This window comes from Podarcis cretensis (assembly GCF_951804945.1).
Source record: "Podarcis cretensis genome assembly, chromosome: 4".
Classification (NCBI taxonomy): domain Eukaryota; kingdom Metazoa; phylum Chordata; class Lepidosauria; order Squamata; family Lacertidae; genus Podarcis; species Podarcis cretensis.
In genome coordinates this window covers 23,174,619-23,191,597 of record NC_137173.1, presented here as the reverse complement: position 1 = coordinate 23,191,597, position 16,979 = coordinate 23,174,619, and the positions used below count along the sequence as shown (strand labels likewise).

The 16,979-nt window shown below is 42.9% G+C and overlaps 1 protein-coding gene across 1 annotated transcript in view; it reads right to left on the bottom strand.

Moving 5' to 3' along the window:
* The window catches only part of DDX10 (DEAD-box helicase 10), a 162,845-nt gene that overhangs the window by 128,150 nt on the left and 17,716 nt on the right, over positions 1 to 16,979 (bottom strand). Inside the window, exons 9-10 of the mRNA XM_079973559.1 lie at positions 16,135 to 16,219; positions 3,523 to 3,624 (exon numbers count right to left, since the gene is read on the bottom strand). Of these exons, the coding sequence (XP_079829685.1) occupies positions 3,523 to 3,624; positions 16,135 to 16,219 (187 nt within the window). The remainder of the gene's footprint in view (positions 1 to 3,522; positions 3,625 to 16,134; positions 16,220 to 16,979) is intronic.

The following is a 16,979-nucleotide window of genomic DNA, read 5'->3' as shown; positions in this document are numbered from 1 at the left end:
TTTGCTGTTCCACCCATTTCGGCCTCTGGCCCCAATCATTGCTGGCTTGAGGCCCTCAGAAAATTGCCCAGAAGGCATTGTGGCTCAAAATGTTTCCCCACTGCTGCTCAAAAGAACTCTACTCTTTCTTAACAAGCTGGAGAAGTGGGGAGAAAGCAGCAGCACAATGAAATCCAGCAAGGCTAAATGTAATGAATACAGGAAGGGGAACAAAATACCGAAAAGGAGAAATAACTGGCTAGGCAGCAGAAGCATTCAGAATCTACAGTGTACATAAACAAATTGAATATGAGTCAGCAATGTGATGCTGTGGCTGGAAAGGCCAGTGCCATTTTTAGGTTTTATCAACCGGAGAATGGTTGCCAAGAACTAGGAAATAATAATGCCATTTTATTCAGCATTATTGTGACCTGATTGGAATGCTGCTGTGAGTTCTGGGCACCAGGTGTCTCAAAAGATATTGGCAAGTTGGAAAAGATTCAGCAGAGAGGTACAAGGACGAGGCAGAGGCTGAGACGGAAATCCTATGAAGCTAAGAAATAAAGAAAAAGCAAGCTATGTACATTTAGCCTAGAGAGGAGGAAACATTATTGATTGGCGCAGGCAGCAGAGAGGGAGATGCCAATATCCTTTTCAGATTTTGGAAAACTATCAGAAAGAAGGTGGAGGAAGGAGTGTTTTCACCTAACATGCTCTGAATAGGCCACATACAGCCAGTTTGCAAGCAACGCTCAGCCAAACTATGGCTTGGTATGAACATGTGGGCTCCCAGAAAGGAATTTGTGGCTGCTTTGGTCCGCTTCCAGTCCTGCCATGTTGCTGTGAGCTAAGCTAAGCAAGGTGTCCAAACCCAGAATCATGGTTTGTCTTACTCCAGACAAACCATGAACTGTAACCAAACGTTGTTTACAGATCATGGCTTGTCTGGTGTGAGGCAAACTATTAAACCAGGTTTGAGTAGCTTTATTCACAGCAGTGCAGCTTCAGAAGGAGCAGGAGCAGGAGCACAACAGCTTCAAAATCTTCCTCCAGAAACTCTCCCATCTGCAGCAAGCCATGGTTTGGCTGAGCATTACAGGCGAGCCAGCTGAAAGATATGCTTATATTCTGTTAAGAGTAGTTCAACAGTGGAACAGCTGGCTGAGAAGAGCTAGGATCTCCTCCTTGTCAAGGCATAAACTGGGAAAGGAGACTGGATATTCCAGCCTAGGTCCTGGTGCAAGACGCAAAAGGATGGAACAGGAACATACCGTATTTTTCTGTCCATAAGATGCCCCCATGTATAAGATGCCCCCTATTTTTGGAGACTCCGATTTAAGAAAATGGGGGGGGGGGAGAGATGTATCCATGTATAAGACGCCCCTAAATTTTTGACATTATTTTTTAGGGGGAAAACTTAAGTCTTATACATGGAAAAATATGGTAGTCCTGCCTCCCTTAGCAGCCAACTGCATATTTCAAAGGAACCAAGTATATATCAGGAGCTGTCAGAGCTTTACCAGAAATTCACATCTCAGTGCACAGATGTCCTATGTGGTGGGATGCCAAGTGGACAGGTTGACCCATCTGCCTGGGCAGCTGAGTCAACTTGGAGTGAATCCTGCTCACCGAGGCTGTCCATTAGTTCTCCTCACCTAGGAAGGAATGTATAGGGCTCCTGTACAGGTTGAACTTTGCCTGGAACCCATATAAATAGTGCAAGCTAAGTCAATTTGCATCTCCTCCTGCTAGCAATGAGTTATGTGGAGCATTGACCCCTGGAAATCCTATTTGAGCTCTCTTCCAGCTTCTGAGTTTTCCCCAAACTTGACTTGAACATTCTTAAACCCATCTCTTCACAGCCATATTGACCAGAAGCTTCTCTCTCAAAGCAAATGAAAGCAGAAATTATCTGAATGTTGAGATCTATAACCAACACTAAATATCATCTGCATTTTTCTCCCCGCAGTGTTTTCCATGGCTCATCAGTTCCACAGCAAAAATGATCTCCTCTCCACAGTAAACCATTTAAACCACCTTGGCAAGTCATTATATCCCTTTAAGTGAGATGAAAAAACAAAGGCTAAAAGGAGCCATTTACAAGGATTCGCAAGCTTTACTGCATCCCCACATTATCACCCATGATTTAGAACAGTATTGTAAACAGCATTACTGGAAGCCAACAACTACTTCAGTGGAGCATGTGAACCAGTTTCAATGCATACTGAGTGACTGAGATATTAGGCACCAAATGGTAATTAGGTCTGTATGCATGAAGGTATGAAACAGATGTCATTACGAGTAAAGAAAGGAAACTATCGGTGCACTCAGTTGAGCCTTCCTCGGAGGAAAAGGGCTAATACCACAGACTTAGCATTGCCATGTTTCAGATTAGCATTTTAATACAGTAGCACAGGAATCTGTGTATTAGGGGCAGCATTCCTCAAACTTGTAAACTCTTGAGATGCTTTTGTCCTGAATTAAAACCAGAAGCACACTTCCTTTTTCCTTTCTCTGAAGAAATGGGCATTTTGCCTAAGTCCTAAATTCGCCAGCCCATTCACAGGTGGCGAAAAAGGGAGGAGGAGAAGTTTCTGCAATTTTTCAAAAGGAGGGAGGGGGAAATGTTGGAAGGTCCCTATGGGGGAGTTTAGCATGGGATACAATCTTCTCTTTTCCTTTTCGCCCTTTGTTTTCCCTAGTGAACATTAGAAAGGCACCCAAAAAGAAAACAGCTGCGGCAATTGAAGCAAACAGCTTCCCTATCTATCCCTGCTACAGACACTACGGACCTAGATGGGCCAGTGATCTAGCCTGGCTTGAAGGAAGCTTCCCACATTCTTTCTGTGAGAATGAAGCGGGGTAGCAATCCATGCAGGAGGTGCAACAGGAAGTCTTTTCTGTGGATAGGCACTTCTACCACATCTATGAATAGGAAGAGATGGAACGTTCCATTCACATCTGATGCAGAAAATGGAGGAGGCTTACCTGCCTGCAGAGGAGGAGTCTGCTTTAGATTAACCACAGTTTACTGTGTTGGCCACACCCAGTGAACAGTGGTTAATCTTAATTATGGTTTGTTGGGGCAGGTGGAGGAAGTCTACTTCAAGCCACATAGAGTTAATAACAACAACAAGTAGGGCCTTTTTGTGACAGTCCTCACCAGTACAACATCCACCTTCCCTGAGGCTGTTTAAGAAAGACCGGTATGTCCTCAGGGAAGGTAGAAGCAAAGGAATCCAGGCCACATATCATCAGTGGGCCTGAGAGGACTCTGCCACTCTACATTTTACATAATGTACATAATGTAAGCATTTTAAAATTGTAAACTGCCTTGGGTGCCTTGGCAGAAAAGTGTTGTGTAAATCCAATAAATAAGACAACAATGCATAGTAGCAGCACCTCACCTCCCCCTTTTGCTGTCCATGGCTGCCATTTTGTGCAGGCCCCCTTGGCACTTTATCAATAAATGAGTATCGCACCTCGTTTTCTCAAAAAAACACTGCTTTTTTTTTAATAATAAAAAAGAACTGAAGAATTTACTTGATGTTGTTGATGGGAACTTTCTTCTGTGACAGCTGCTGCATCATTCCCTTTTCCTCCGAAGAAAGCAGCACAAGAAGAGCTTCCCCACCTTCTTTGTACCTAAGAAAGGAATTAGAAAACAAAATGTTTCCTGATTAGATTTCCAGATGGTAAATAAAAACTGACAGACTCTTCTAAGGGCCAAACCAAACGTGGCATTAATTGCATCTTCACATCTAATGTGCAGGTTGTTGTTTTCTTTAAAACGCAAAAAATTAGTGATTTTCCTCAAGACGGTGGCAGCAGAAGAAAGCATTTAATTCCTCCATCACACCAGCTGGAATCCCCACAGTTTTCAGCCCTGGCCAGCAGAAGCTATTTGCATCCCGATGTGGGTTTACAGGCTACAGGCAGGTAAAGCATGACAGAGACCTAAAAGACACGAATAAGTGTCTTAGTTAAGCCTATCAAACATCTGGCACACACTCTGTTCTCTCCTTTTGAAGAGCAAAGCTGGAACAACTATTCTTGCAAGTTACATCCTCAGCTTTGTGAATGAGCAAGCAACGGGGTATTCCTTCATAAGCACACACAGTTTGCTCACACTATGGCCTCCATTTCCTTGGAGACAAAGGTAGAATTAGTGGCACCAGCTCACTATCAGCCTTAGCAACAAATGCTTCCCCTAAAAGGGAAGGCTCTCTGCCGATAGTGGGAATTTTGGGAAATGATATACAGTGGTACCTCGGTTTAAGAACAGTCCGGTTTAAGAATGATCTGGTTTACAAACTCCGCAAAACCGGAAATAGTATCTTGGTTTGAGAACTTTACCTCAGTCTAAGAATCCGAACGGTGGAAGGGTACCAGCGGCAGGAGGCCTCATTAGGGAAAGCGCGCCTCGGTTTAAGAACGTTTTTGGTTTAAGAACGGACTTCCAGAACGGATTAAGTTCATAAACTGAGGTACCACTGTATAATGAATTGGGAAAAAATGTTTAAAATAACCTTTTCTTTAAAAAACAAAACCCCGAAACTTTTCTTTTAGGAATTTAGTTGCTTAAATCCCAATGGAGCAGAAAAGACTATTTATGTATGCGACCACAACTGCTCGGATGTTAATGGCTCAGAGATGGAAAGAAGACAAAGTCCCTACCAGAGAAGAATGGCAGATTAAGTTGATGGATTATGCCGAATTGGCAAAAATGACCGGAAGAATCAGAAATCAGGAAGACCAAAATTTTAATAAGCAATGGGGGAATCTATATTTTATCTTAAAAACCATTGTTGACAGCTAAAATCATTAGTAGGATTGGAATAACACTTGTAGTTTAATGTTCAATTTTGGATATAATGGAGATGTAAAAGATTTGGATTATTATAAAAGATGCAGGAGAAAATGGTTAAAAAAAGGACCCAGAAAGGGGATGAGGGAAGTCCAGGAGATTCTTTGGAATCTTGTTTTTATGTTACTTGTTGGATAATCGACTGTAAAACTTTAAAGTGAAAAACTAAGTAAAATTTAAAAAATAAAAAGATAGTGGGAGACAATGAAGCCATCTAGACTGAGGTTACATAGCACTTGGGGGGTCTGGTATTGCAGAGATGAGACATTCTTCTAACAAACCACTAAACCCTGGCTCCAGATCTCCTGGCCCCCCATCTGCTGGGAACCTCCCCTCAGTTGGTCTCCTTATGGGGTCTCACCACCTTCAACCCAAAGGACCTTTTCCTGGGTTGGGCTTCTCCAACTCCCCAAGCTCCTCCCTTTCCTCCTTGTCACATGACCATCCATTCCATCCTTACCAAACTGGGACTGGGAAAACAGCAAAATATCTTGCTGCTACCCAAGGCTCTGCACAATAAAACAGTATTTTTGGAGGTATAGAAAACAGCAAATTTCCAAAATAGATGCTTGCTAGGGGCAAGCTGGTGACCACATTTGTGGCTGAAGAAGACAGCACAATTAGGAGTGATGCCTTCCAAAACCACTCATTAAAAACTCACAAACCAAAGAGATTAGTGACACAGCTTCCTACAGAGATGGAGAACTTGTGACCTTTCAGAAATTGATGGACTACAGCTCCCATCCTCTTTGACCCCTGGCCATGCCGTCTGGGGCTGATATGGGTTGGAAGTGCAACAACACCTGGAGGGTCACAGGGCCCCACACCAATATTTTACAGGAATAACATAGACAGTTTTCCACTCTTTGCATAAAAGAGCAGCAGCTTTTGATTTTTACAATTTTAGATCTCCTGCCCCAGACTCTCTTCATTCAAAATTCTTCAAAAATTGCTGTTGCTGAAGTTCTGATATATGCAAAATATGTGTATGTATAATTCAGTAATTATCCTATCCATTAAGCAGCAGGCGGTGAGTCTAACAATTTTCAAGTCACACACATTCATTACGTATAAAGCCTAAACCAGACTGCCTCTCCCTGTTAGCTTAACTTATGGAACAGCCCCTCAGAAAATCCTAGAAAGCTGTTGCACTTCAAGGAATAAAGGATCTTCCAAGTATAAATGGCCTCAGGCCTTAGCAGTGTTTCTTACAGGTAACAAACAACCTATTAAAGGGTTTGATCAGACTAACACAATGGGCTTTTTGAGCATCCAAAACCAACAGTGGACCAAAGACCAAAGGTATGCATTATGTGCTTGGAATTAAGTTTTTAACATATTGTCAGATGGCTGTTGCAGCTGCTCGAGAGTAACCAGGCAGGACTCCAACCTGTCTTTTATAGGCTTTATTTTGGTGCAAACTATTTACAGTGAAGAGCTTCAAAAGTTCCTGTCTGGCTCAATCGCTAACAGAATCCGGGAGTGGTCTGTTTTTGGACCTCCTCCAACATAAGAGTTTCTTTACTCCCAACCTTCTCCTCCCTTCTCTGTACCTTAGGCTACTGCACAGCACAGGTGATGGCAAGGGCATGTTTCCCTCCTGTCCTCCTTGCCTAGGAGTGGTGTTACGGCTCCCACAAGCATCCTCTGGTCCTTGCACCTCTCCCTTTCCTCCTCCCCGGAAGAGGAACTGCTTCACAAGATTTTCGGAGGCTCCCTGTAACACAACTGCCATTCTGTTCCTTGCCTCTGAGCCGATGGCAGTTCCCTGACACATATGGATGCCAGAAGGCATCTGAAAATGTTGTTCACAAGAGTCTTTACATTGTGTAAGCACACATAGGTACAGTGGTACCTCGGGTTACATACGCTTCAGGTTACATACGCTTCAGGTTACAGACTCCGCTAACCCAGAAATAGTACCTCGGGTTAAGAACTTTGCTTCAAGATGAGAACAGAAATCGTGCTCCGGCGGCGTGGCAGCAACAGGAGGCCCCGTTAGCTAAAGTGGTGCTTCAGGTTAAGAACAGTTTCAGGTTAAGAACGGAACTCCGGAACAAATTAAGTACTTAACCACTGTATGTGTCATTCACAAGGGGGTACCATTCGAGAAGGATAAGAGGTCTGCTAAACATGTAGGGTGTTTATCCCACATCACCCCACATGTTTAGCAGACCACATGTGCTCATTCCTCAGGGACAGCTTTAACCCTGGACACCTCACACAGGTTCTACACACTGAGTGGCAACAGCTAAAAGGCCTGAGAGAAGAGGAATGTTTTTGCATGGAGGTGAAAGATATGTAACAAAGGTGCCAGGTGAGTCTCCCCCGGAAAAGCATTCCACAAATGGGGAGCCAATGCAGAAAAGGCCTGCTCTTGTGTTGCTGTCCTGTAGATTGCTCACAGAAGAGGCACACAAAGGGCGTCAGGTGTTGATCACAGGGTCTGGGTCGGTTCATATGAAGAAGTCAGTTTTCGACGTACTATGGTCCTGAACCATTTAAGCCTCTATGGGTCAAAAGCAGCACTTTCAATTGGGCCCAGAAACTAACTGGCAGCCAATGCAGTCAGCCCAGGACTGGGATTATATGCTCAAACCATCTTGCCCCAGTGAGCAACCTGGCCACTGAATTTTGCACCAGCTAATGTTTCTGTACTGTCTTCAGGTGCAAGCCACTCCATGCCACCAAGGCCACGTGAGCCTCAAGCAACAGCAAAGGATCCAGAAATACCCCCAAACTACGTATGCGCTCCTTCAGAGGGAGTGTAACCCTATCAAGAACAGGCAGTCTCCCATCCATCTGATCTAGGGAGCTACCCATTAACAGGGCTTCAGCCTCATCTGGATTGAGCTTCAGTTTGTTGGCTCTCATCTAGTCCGTTACCCAGGCAAGAAAACAGTCCAGCACACCCACTGCCTCACCTGCAGATGTGAAGGAAAAGTAGAGTTGTGTGTCATCAGCAGTTGATTCCAGCCCTCAGCGTAACTTTTTAAATGTGAACACCAACAACCATGAACTCTCATATGCATCCAACAAAATTATGGAAATATAGCAATAAAGACAAGTGTGCAACTGAATTGCACAAACATTCAGAACCACCATATGGACAATGCATTTTATGCTACACAGCGGTTTCAAATATCAGCCGCTGCATCCACACATTTGAGCTTTAAGTCTCCCCTTAAAGTATGCATTAAAAAAAATATAATGTGTGAGGAAGCCCTGAAACAGTTGGACAAAAATACATTAACATAGCTTTCCAAAAATGAAAGCTAACTACTGCTGTCCTCTAGTGGCATTGTATTCCATTATATCATATCACACATGATCAAAATAGGCTTCATGGGCTGGAGCAAGGCACATGAGCAATAAGATAATCAGATTTGGGGTGACGAGTGTATCTTTAAAGATGTTTCTGCATTAAGACACTCCACTTCTATTATCCTAGAGGTCAACAGAATGTTAATGGCAACTTGTCTTGAGAAAAATGGTCAAAAACTATGAATATTTATAAGAACTCAGTGGAAACCTTATTGTGGGATTTTATTTTTAAACACTACGTAGCATTCTCATTTTCTTTAAAATGTCATAAGGCTAGATGAAATTTTGCTACCATTTTTAAAGCAGAATTATTCCCCAATGACTGGAGCTGTGACATAGCTTTCAAACTAGCCCCCGAACCAGAATGAGTATGGGACACCAGCAAAAAAAGGTTCACTTTTTTCCAACTTTTATTGTTTTGGACCGATCTTATTAGGACTCAGCTTTGTCCACCTTTGAAGTGGACAGGCTATCAGAATAGGATAGCAGTCATGCTAATCTAAACAGGTTAGGCATTAAACCATGTCCTGCTGCTCTTTGGGGTGTATATATATCCGATCAATAACCCTTGCCTGCATTTTTTGACTATCATTTGGTGTGTGGCTATGGGGGCTTAGCATGACGAGCTCCTGCACTTCAAAAATTACTACTACTGAGACAACACAAAAGCCAACAAGCAGCTCTTAAACCACTATTTGTGTACTGTACCTAATGGAAGCCATAACCATGGTTTGGGTTTTTAAACAATGTTTAGCAGAAAACATGGTCAGGCTGATGTCTGAACTGAGCCATGATTTTGATCAACCCATTATCCATACCAGAAATAAAAATAAAAATATTTCCTTAGATTTGAAAGCTAAAGTATTCAAAGTGTGCATAGTGCCTGTGAGCAGAGAACTGGACCGAAACACGAACAGCTTAAGAACAACATAGCATGCCATGGAATGTGCAATGCTAGGAGTATCATTAAAAGATAGGTAAATGAATAGGTAAATGAATAATTGGATATTACGAATTTCAAAAGTCATGGATGCAGTGGAAAAGGCTGTGGTGAAGTTAAAATGGACGTGTGGCAAGTGGCAATTCAGGCCAATGACTGTTAATTCTGCAGACCCTACAACTGTAAAAGACCAGGTGGACGACCACCTATGCCATGGGTGGACAACCTAAAACTAACAGTGGAGTTTACATGGATGAAGGAAGCCACCCAGAGTGGCTGGGGCAATCCAGTCAGATGGATGGCATATTTATTATTATTATTATTACTGGGGAGAACCTGAAGAAGCATACAGTGATACCTTGGTACTAGAATGGCTTGGCTCCCGAACAAATTGGCTGCTGAACGCCGCAAACCCAGAAGTGTTCCGGTTTGCGAACGTTTTTCGGAAGCCGAACATCCAATTCAGCTTCCACTTGAGTGTAGGAAGCTCCTGCAGCCAACCAGAAGCCACGCCTTGGTTTTCGAACGGTTTCGGGAGTCGAATGGACTCCCGGAACAGATTAAGTTCGAGAACCAAGGTATCACTGTATATCCAAAGATGGATGTTGGACACTGCAAATGAGGAAAATAAGAATCCATCCCTTGAGGTTTTGGAGAAGATTAAATGAGAGGCCCGTGTACTCTTTCCTAAGCTCCCTTCTGAGAAAGGCAGGATACAAATGCCAAACACTACTGCTTCAGGAAATGTTCAGGACATTTTCTATTTTAGTCAAGTTTTTACACAGCACTAATAATTTGATTTCAGACTTACAATAGTATCTGTCTATTCTATATTAATTACTGCAAGCATACAGATTCCTAATTAGGTAAGGTATTTAACTTGGCTTTCGTTCTACGCAGTTATGCACTCTCACGGCTCGCGGAACTTTCTAATTATCTCTAACCTCATTAACGGCTACTAAAACTGTCAATATAATTTTTATGAAGTTTTTGAAAGTCTACACCACAACCTCGCTCACTAATTTCTAGTGGATTAAAGAGCCGCAGTCTGGTATTTGGAACATTTAAACTCTGAGGAAGAGTGCCCCCCAGCCCCACCCCGCGAAAGAAATGAAGAGGTGCAATCCAGACTGCTCAATATTTCAATGACACTTAAGGATGTTTAATATTATTTGGCTTCTGTTGAGCAATTAACCTCTCTGACATCATGCTTTTAATTGAAAACTCATACGCACAGGAAAATATGGAGAGGGGGAAACCAAGCATACTCTCATTTATTTTAGTGTTCATCTTGTCTCAAGCCCTGTCTGGGAGGATTTCAGTTGTGAAGAGTGTCAGTGTCGGAACACAAAGACAGAAAAAAGCCAACAATTGGCCTAGGGTGCGGCAGCAGGCTGCACTGGGCCAAATCTGGTGTTCAGCTGCCAACTATGAAGCAAGGGGAAATTTACAGAAGAGGTTGTAGCTGTGCCCGTGGTTTGTGTCTAATGAGGGGTTGGAGGGGAAAACTCTGGTTTATCACCCCTGATTAGTTGCTGACCATGGGGATTTGTTGCACAATCATTATCAAGTCAACAAAATCAGATCTGTGACAATGACTAGTTTGCATTTCAGTCTGCCCATGCAGCTACTGGAACTTAGCTGCTGGCATTCATTGTTTCAAAGCAAAAGTAGCCATATTTCGTCTTCTCTGTAGACTAGAGATGGCAAATTGGCAGCTTCCAGATGTTGTGGGACTACAAACTCCCATGGCAGTCCAACAACATCTGGATGGCCACAGGACCCCATCCCTGCTGGAATCTTTGTTGTAACCTAAGATCCCACCCCCAACCACCCCCTCCAAGCACAGCTTAAACTAATTAAGTCTGTAATTATCCACACCAATTCTATTTAAATATTACGTCGTCAATTAGGGCTTTCTCAACTTCCTTACTACCATCCTTTCCCACTGATTTGCTCTTTTCTTCTCAACATCCCACCTGACGAAGCATTTCTACAAATAGCTTGTTTGCTATTTTCATTTAAGGTAAAGGTACCCCTGCCCATACGGGCCAGTCGTGTCCGACTCTGGGGTTGCGTGCTCATCTCGCTCTAGAGGCCGTGAGCCGGCGCCGTCCGAAGACACTTCCGGGTCACGTGGCCAGCGTGACGAAGCTGCAGCTGGCGAGCCAGCACCAGCGCAGCACACGGAAACGTCGTTTACCTTCCCGCTATAAAGCGGTACCTATTTATCTACTTGCACTTAAGAGTGCTTTCGAACTGCTAGGTGGGCAGGAGCTGGGACCGAACGACGGGAGCTCACCCCGCCGCGGGGATTCGAACCGCCAACCATACGATCAGCAAGTCCTAGCCACTGAGGTTTTACCCACAGCGCCACCTGCGTCCTGCATTTTCATTTAGTTGGTCCTAATAAAAACATGCCACTGTTATAGATTCCCACCCGGCCACCTCAAAAAATGGGGAAATCGTCAAAACATTACAGATGCCATGTAGATGACTGCATACAAGACGTAAACATATGTCCATGTATTTCTCTTGCAATACTACTCTTGATGTTTGGTAACTGCTTTTAAAATTGTCAATGGAGTTCGTAAATTTAAAAAAGATGGAGAAATACAGTTACCCAAATTTCTGCCACATACACACAGTTGTTTTAAAATGGCTACATATTGAACAGGAACTGCTGTATGCATGCAAATCAACACTATGAAGTTGTGATCATATTTTTCGATAGGCTGCTTCCTTTAAATGGTTGTGTCCTCAATGCCATTCAGCTCACAAATGCATCAACTCATGTTTGGTGGCCATTTATCAATCATATGATAAGCGATCCACAGCAAAACTATATCCTGATACATCATTTAAGTATATGGAATTACTCATAAGCTATCTTCCACCCGCTTAAGTCAATTATACTTTAAATCTTTCTGTGGATGATGACTGATATGTCTTTATATATTGTAACACATAAAATGTAGCTTTGTTTTGATTTTATAAAGCCATGTACTTGTGGATTCTTTGGGGCATGTTTTCCTCTTTTTCTTTCAAATTTTCTTTTACTTTTTGCTGCGAAACAGGGTTTCCGAAACTTGGTGCTCCAGCTGTTTTTGGACTACAATTCCCATCATCCCTGACCACTGGTCCTGCCAGCTAGGGATGATGGGAGTTGTAGTCCAAAAAATAGCTGGAGACCAAAGTTTGGGATACACTGCTCTAAAACGTAATGGTATAAGTAATATGAATGGAAACTTGTTTAAAAAAATATAATAAAGAGAATTTCTTTTTTAAAAAACTAGAGCAATTATGTGATATGCTTTCATGGGCTCATCTGTGTGCTTGAATCCACACTTACAACATAATAAATGTGTGGGTCTTTAAGGTGCTGCAAGGCCTTTTCCTGTATTTGCTGCATGGGGACTAACCCAACTATGTCTCTGGGAATAAAATCTGAAAGTCTCAAATGCACGCCTTTCCATCAAAAGTGTGATACTTAGAAAGCTTGTTTGATCCTCTTGTCAACCCATTTCAGACTTAGACACATTCACACACACCCCTACGATCAAAGAACAGCAGCAATCACACACCACAGCAGCATTGCCTGAATATATTTCTCAGCATTTCCTTTCAAATGCAATTCAGAGGTCAGAAACATGAGGTCGAAGGAAATCAAAAGCAGATTTCTTTGACAGAAGTGGATTCTGTACTACAGGGATGGTGGGAGCTGGGATGAGGAACTGAATTTAGCGGACCTCTTCCAACCTCCAGGGCCATTTTGACAGGTGAGCAGAGCCACCCAACTACAAGTCACCGAACGTCATCAGGTCAGGTGAAACACCTTTCTCTGCCTGGGGGTTTCTGAAACCAAAACATTTGTGCAAAGGCCCAGGGGCTCGCAAGCATGGCCAACCAGCTAATCAGTCTGCAAACTCCACTGTTGGCAGGGAGCCCCATCTTTACCTGCCACACACCTGACGTCAGCCTGGGAACAGCCTCCCAAGCCAAATTAGGACTCATGCCACAGCCCACTTTTGACTTTACCATTACGGATAATATGGAAGAGGCAGGGGTACTTTTTAAACAACATACCGGAGAATTCAACATTCTACAGCTGCAAAAAATCTGCACCGTTTTTTATTTTTATTCTGGCTGAGACAATAGTTGGTTGCAAGGTCAATCATTTATCCCAAGGTCTGACATGTCTGGAATTTTATGGGTATTACTCTGGATGGGATTTTTTAGTTGTTGTGACTGCCATCTTGTAAAAGACCCTACAGGCCACAAATATTACACAGAAGGATGAAAAAGAGAGAATGTATGTCCTGTGATCCTCGGCTGAAGGCTGGTACAGACATTCAATAAATAAAATAAAATAATAAATTAAAATATGTGTTGTGTTAATTGTTAATGAATAATGTGTTAGACTACAATTTTCTGCAAAGCACTTTGAGCACAGATTTGCTTACGGACACTGCGGTATATAAATAGATTGGCATGGACAAAAATACAGTATCTGACCCAGGGAAGGCATGGGAAGTAAGGCCGATGCCTAAAACATCATGTTAATGGAGAGAGGTCAAGGATCCATCAAGGCCACAATTAATCCATACCTCTTGATTTCATTCCTGGGTTACACAGAGGTATCGGGGGGTGGGGGACGAAAAATCCTCCGAAAGAATTGCTGTTTTGCTGACATTGATGGTAATTCCTCTTTATGGCTTTTCATATTTGCTTCTGACATTTTTATGGTTCTGCTATTTGTGACAGATTGTATGATTTGTTCTGTAACACTGTGCCTTGTTCCTTCCCATCATGCCCTTCCGTCAAGTAGCCCAGCAGTTTGCCGTTGTTGTTACATGATTAGTTTCAAGCTTCTTTTGTACCACAGGATAAAACTCCCATCATTGCATATAACTCTCATTTAGAATGTCTGGGCTGTTGGGGGCTGGTGCAGGTTGCTGTATATATTTATTGTATTTGTAAAACACCCTTCACCCGTAGATCTCAGGGTGTACAGAAAAATTATTGCCTGCTTTTATTGTATTTTTTAATAGTATTTTTAAAAAGCACCAAAAGATACAGGTCTATAATATGAGCCTCCTAGGACCTTTAGGGTACGATGAGGAAAGAAGCTAGGAATGAATAAATTAAATGCATCAGAGTGTATAAAATATTTCCCAAATGATTATCAGTATTCTTTTGCACAACCCACAATAAATGCCAGGTCAGGTCTGATCTACATCATGTGCTGTTTTGGAGCCCAAGTAACAAGACCATATTTGATACAGATAGACCAATAAATACTGCAGATGTTTGCAGTTTTCGTTGAAAATTTTCATCTTCTTACAAAATACCCAAAGACATAGTTTAATGATGCCTTTAGAAATTCAATTTCACATCTCTAGCCTAGTTTTCCAAAGTCTCCAGGGAGCCTCTGCTGTCACTCTGCTCTGCTGTCACAAGCACTAGAAGCTTAATAAATTAAATACAAGATTCTCAGTATCCTAACAAGCAACCGCAAAGTGCTTAAGAAACTGCAGCTGCTTATTTATCCCTGCAGACAACCTTCAGGAATAATGTTAACAAAAAGAAGTGCCTACGGCTGCAATCCTGTGCCCACTTACTTGTGGACTAAGCTGACACGTGAGTAAGCATTTGGAATATTGCACAGTAAACTGAATCAACTTGTTTTTAATTAGCTTTGAAAGAGCAAACAATGATAAACACAGTATTTATATGCAAACCAGGTACTAATAATAGGCCCACTGAAGGGTCTGGAAACAAGATTCAGGAGCGATATTACTGAAGCTAAGCAGCCGTGAACCTGATCAGTAATCTGAAAGGCAGGCAACAGTCTCCCTCGCAGGAGCAATATACACAGACAATAAATAATTAAAAATCCAGGCGAAAAGTATAGTTTTGCTACTAATGTGCTATATTAAGGTATACGAACGTATCAGATTTTCAGCCAAATTTAATATAGCCAGAGCAGGGGATTTTGAGACCTGAACGTTGGAACCAGCTGTGCTCCATGAGCTGTGAAAGTTCCTGTAATTTAATCCATGGTTTTAAGAATATACGAACTGCTGGACAGCACAGTTGGTTTGAGCACAGTGCTGACAACGCCAAGGTTGCAGGTTCAATACCCATAAGGGCCACCCCATTGCAGAGGGGTGGACTAGATCAGTGTTTCCCAAACTTGGGTCTCCAGCTATTTCTGGACTATAATTCCCATAATCCCTGAACTCTGGTCTTGCTAGCTAGGGATGATGGGAGCTGTAGTCCAAAAACAGCGTCCCTTCCAACTCTATGATTCTATGAGAAGAACATCCCTATTGCATCTAGACCAGCATCCTGTTATCACAGTGGCTGACCTATGGCATGCCCACAAAAGCAGGACCAAAGCACAAGAAAACTCTCCACTTGCAATTCCCAGCACCTGGTGCTCAGAGGGATATATCGCCTCCAACAGTGAAGGTCCAACATAGGCATTGTGTAGCCTTTCCTCAATAAAATATATAATCTTGGTTGGAGTACTGGACCAAAAGAGAGACAGAGACATGACATTTAACCTAACCTAACCCAGAGGGACATGGGTGGCGCTGTGGGTTAAACCACAGAGCCTAGGACTTGCCGATCAGAAGGTTGGCGGTTCAAATCCCCGCAACGGAGTGAGCTCCTGTTGCTTGGTCCCTGCTCCTGCCAACCTAGCAGTTTGAAAACACATCAAAGTGCAAGTAGATAAATAGGTACCGCTCCGGTGGGAAGGTAAACGGCGTCTCCGTGTGCTGCTCTGGTTTGCCAGAGGTGGCTTAGTCATGCTGGCCACATGACCCGGAAGCTGTACGCCGGCTCCCTCGGCCAATAAAGCGAGATGAGCACCACAACCCCAGAGTTGGTCACGACTGGACCTAATGGTCAGGGGTCCCTTTACCTTTAACCTAACCTAACACGGGGCTTGTCATCTTTTCTACAACAATTAACAGTTCTGCTTTCACACAGAATCCCGGAACACTGAAGAACATACCTGGCTGTTCTGCCAACTCTGTGAATGTAAGTATTTGCGTCCTCCGGACAGTCAAACTGAATAACCCAATTCACAGCAGGGAAATCTGCAAAGAAGTGAGAAAGGGACAGGCCTTGAGTTCAGGAAACACTGAAAATCCATCCACAGAGAAAACGGCTGTATAATTTGCTACAAATTCAGTTCTGCTTTATTGTGCTGTATTAGTGGAGACTGTTCAGAGCTGAATCAATCACCTTCATTTATTTGTCAAGATAGGAATAAAATTAATAGCATAATCATTTCCTAAGTAATGACAGTGTAATTTTATACCTGAACATGGACAGGCAGATAATTTGCATGTTTCAAATTCAAAAGCAGTGTTAAATCTTTCACAATTTAAAACGGTGGCTTTCAACACTTCTATAGCCAGGAACCACCCTTAACCCAAATTTGCCACCCAAGACTACTTTTTAATTGTTTATCTTGGGCTGGATTCAAATAGTGAGTCCCACTAGTGAAAGCCAGCGCAAGGACTTCTGCTGGTGCAGTGGGGTTTCCTCTCCTGTCCTCCCCTCACAAGTTGCCTCAGGGATGGGGTTGGAAAACTCCCAAAACAAGGTGAGGGGGTGGAAAGAGAATTTTTTTCCATCAAGCAAGCAAAAATGCTTGCACTGATGCATCAATCTCCTCAGTGCCATGTTGAATTCCTCCCCTTGCATATCATTACTGCATTCACCTTTGAAGCATGCCTGCCACCATCGTTATCTGCTTTTAAGCTTCAAGCTAAAATAGGTAAAGGTAAAGGGACCCCTGACCATTAGGTCCAGTCGTGACCAACTCTGGGGTTGTGGTGCTCATCTCGCTTT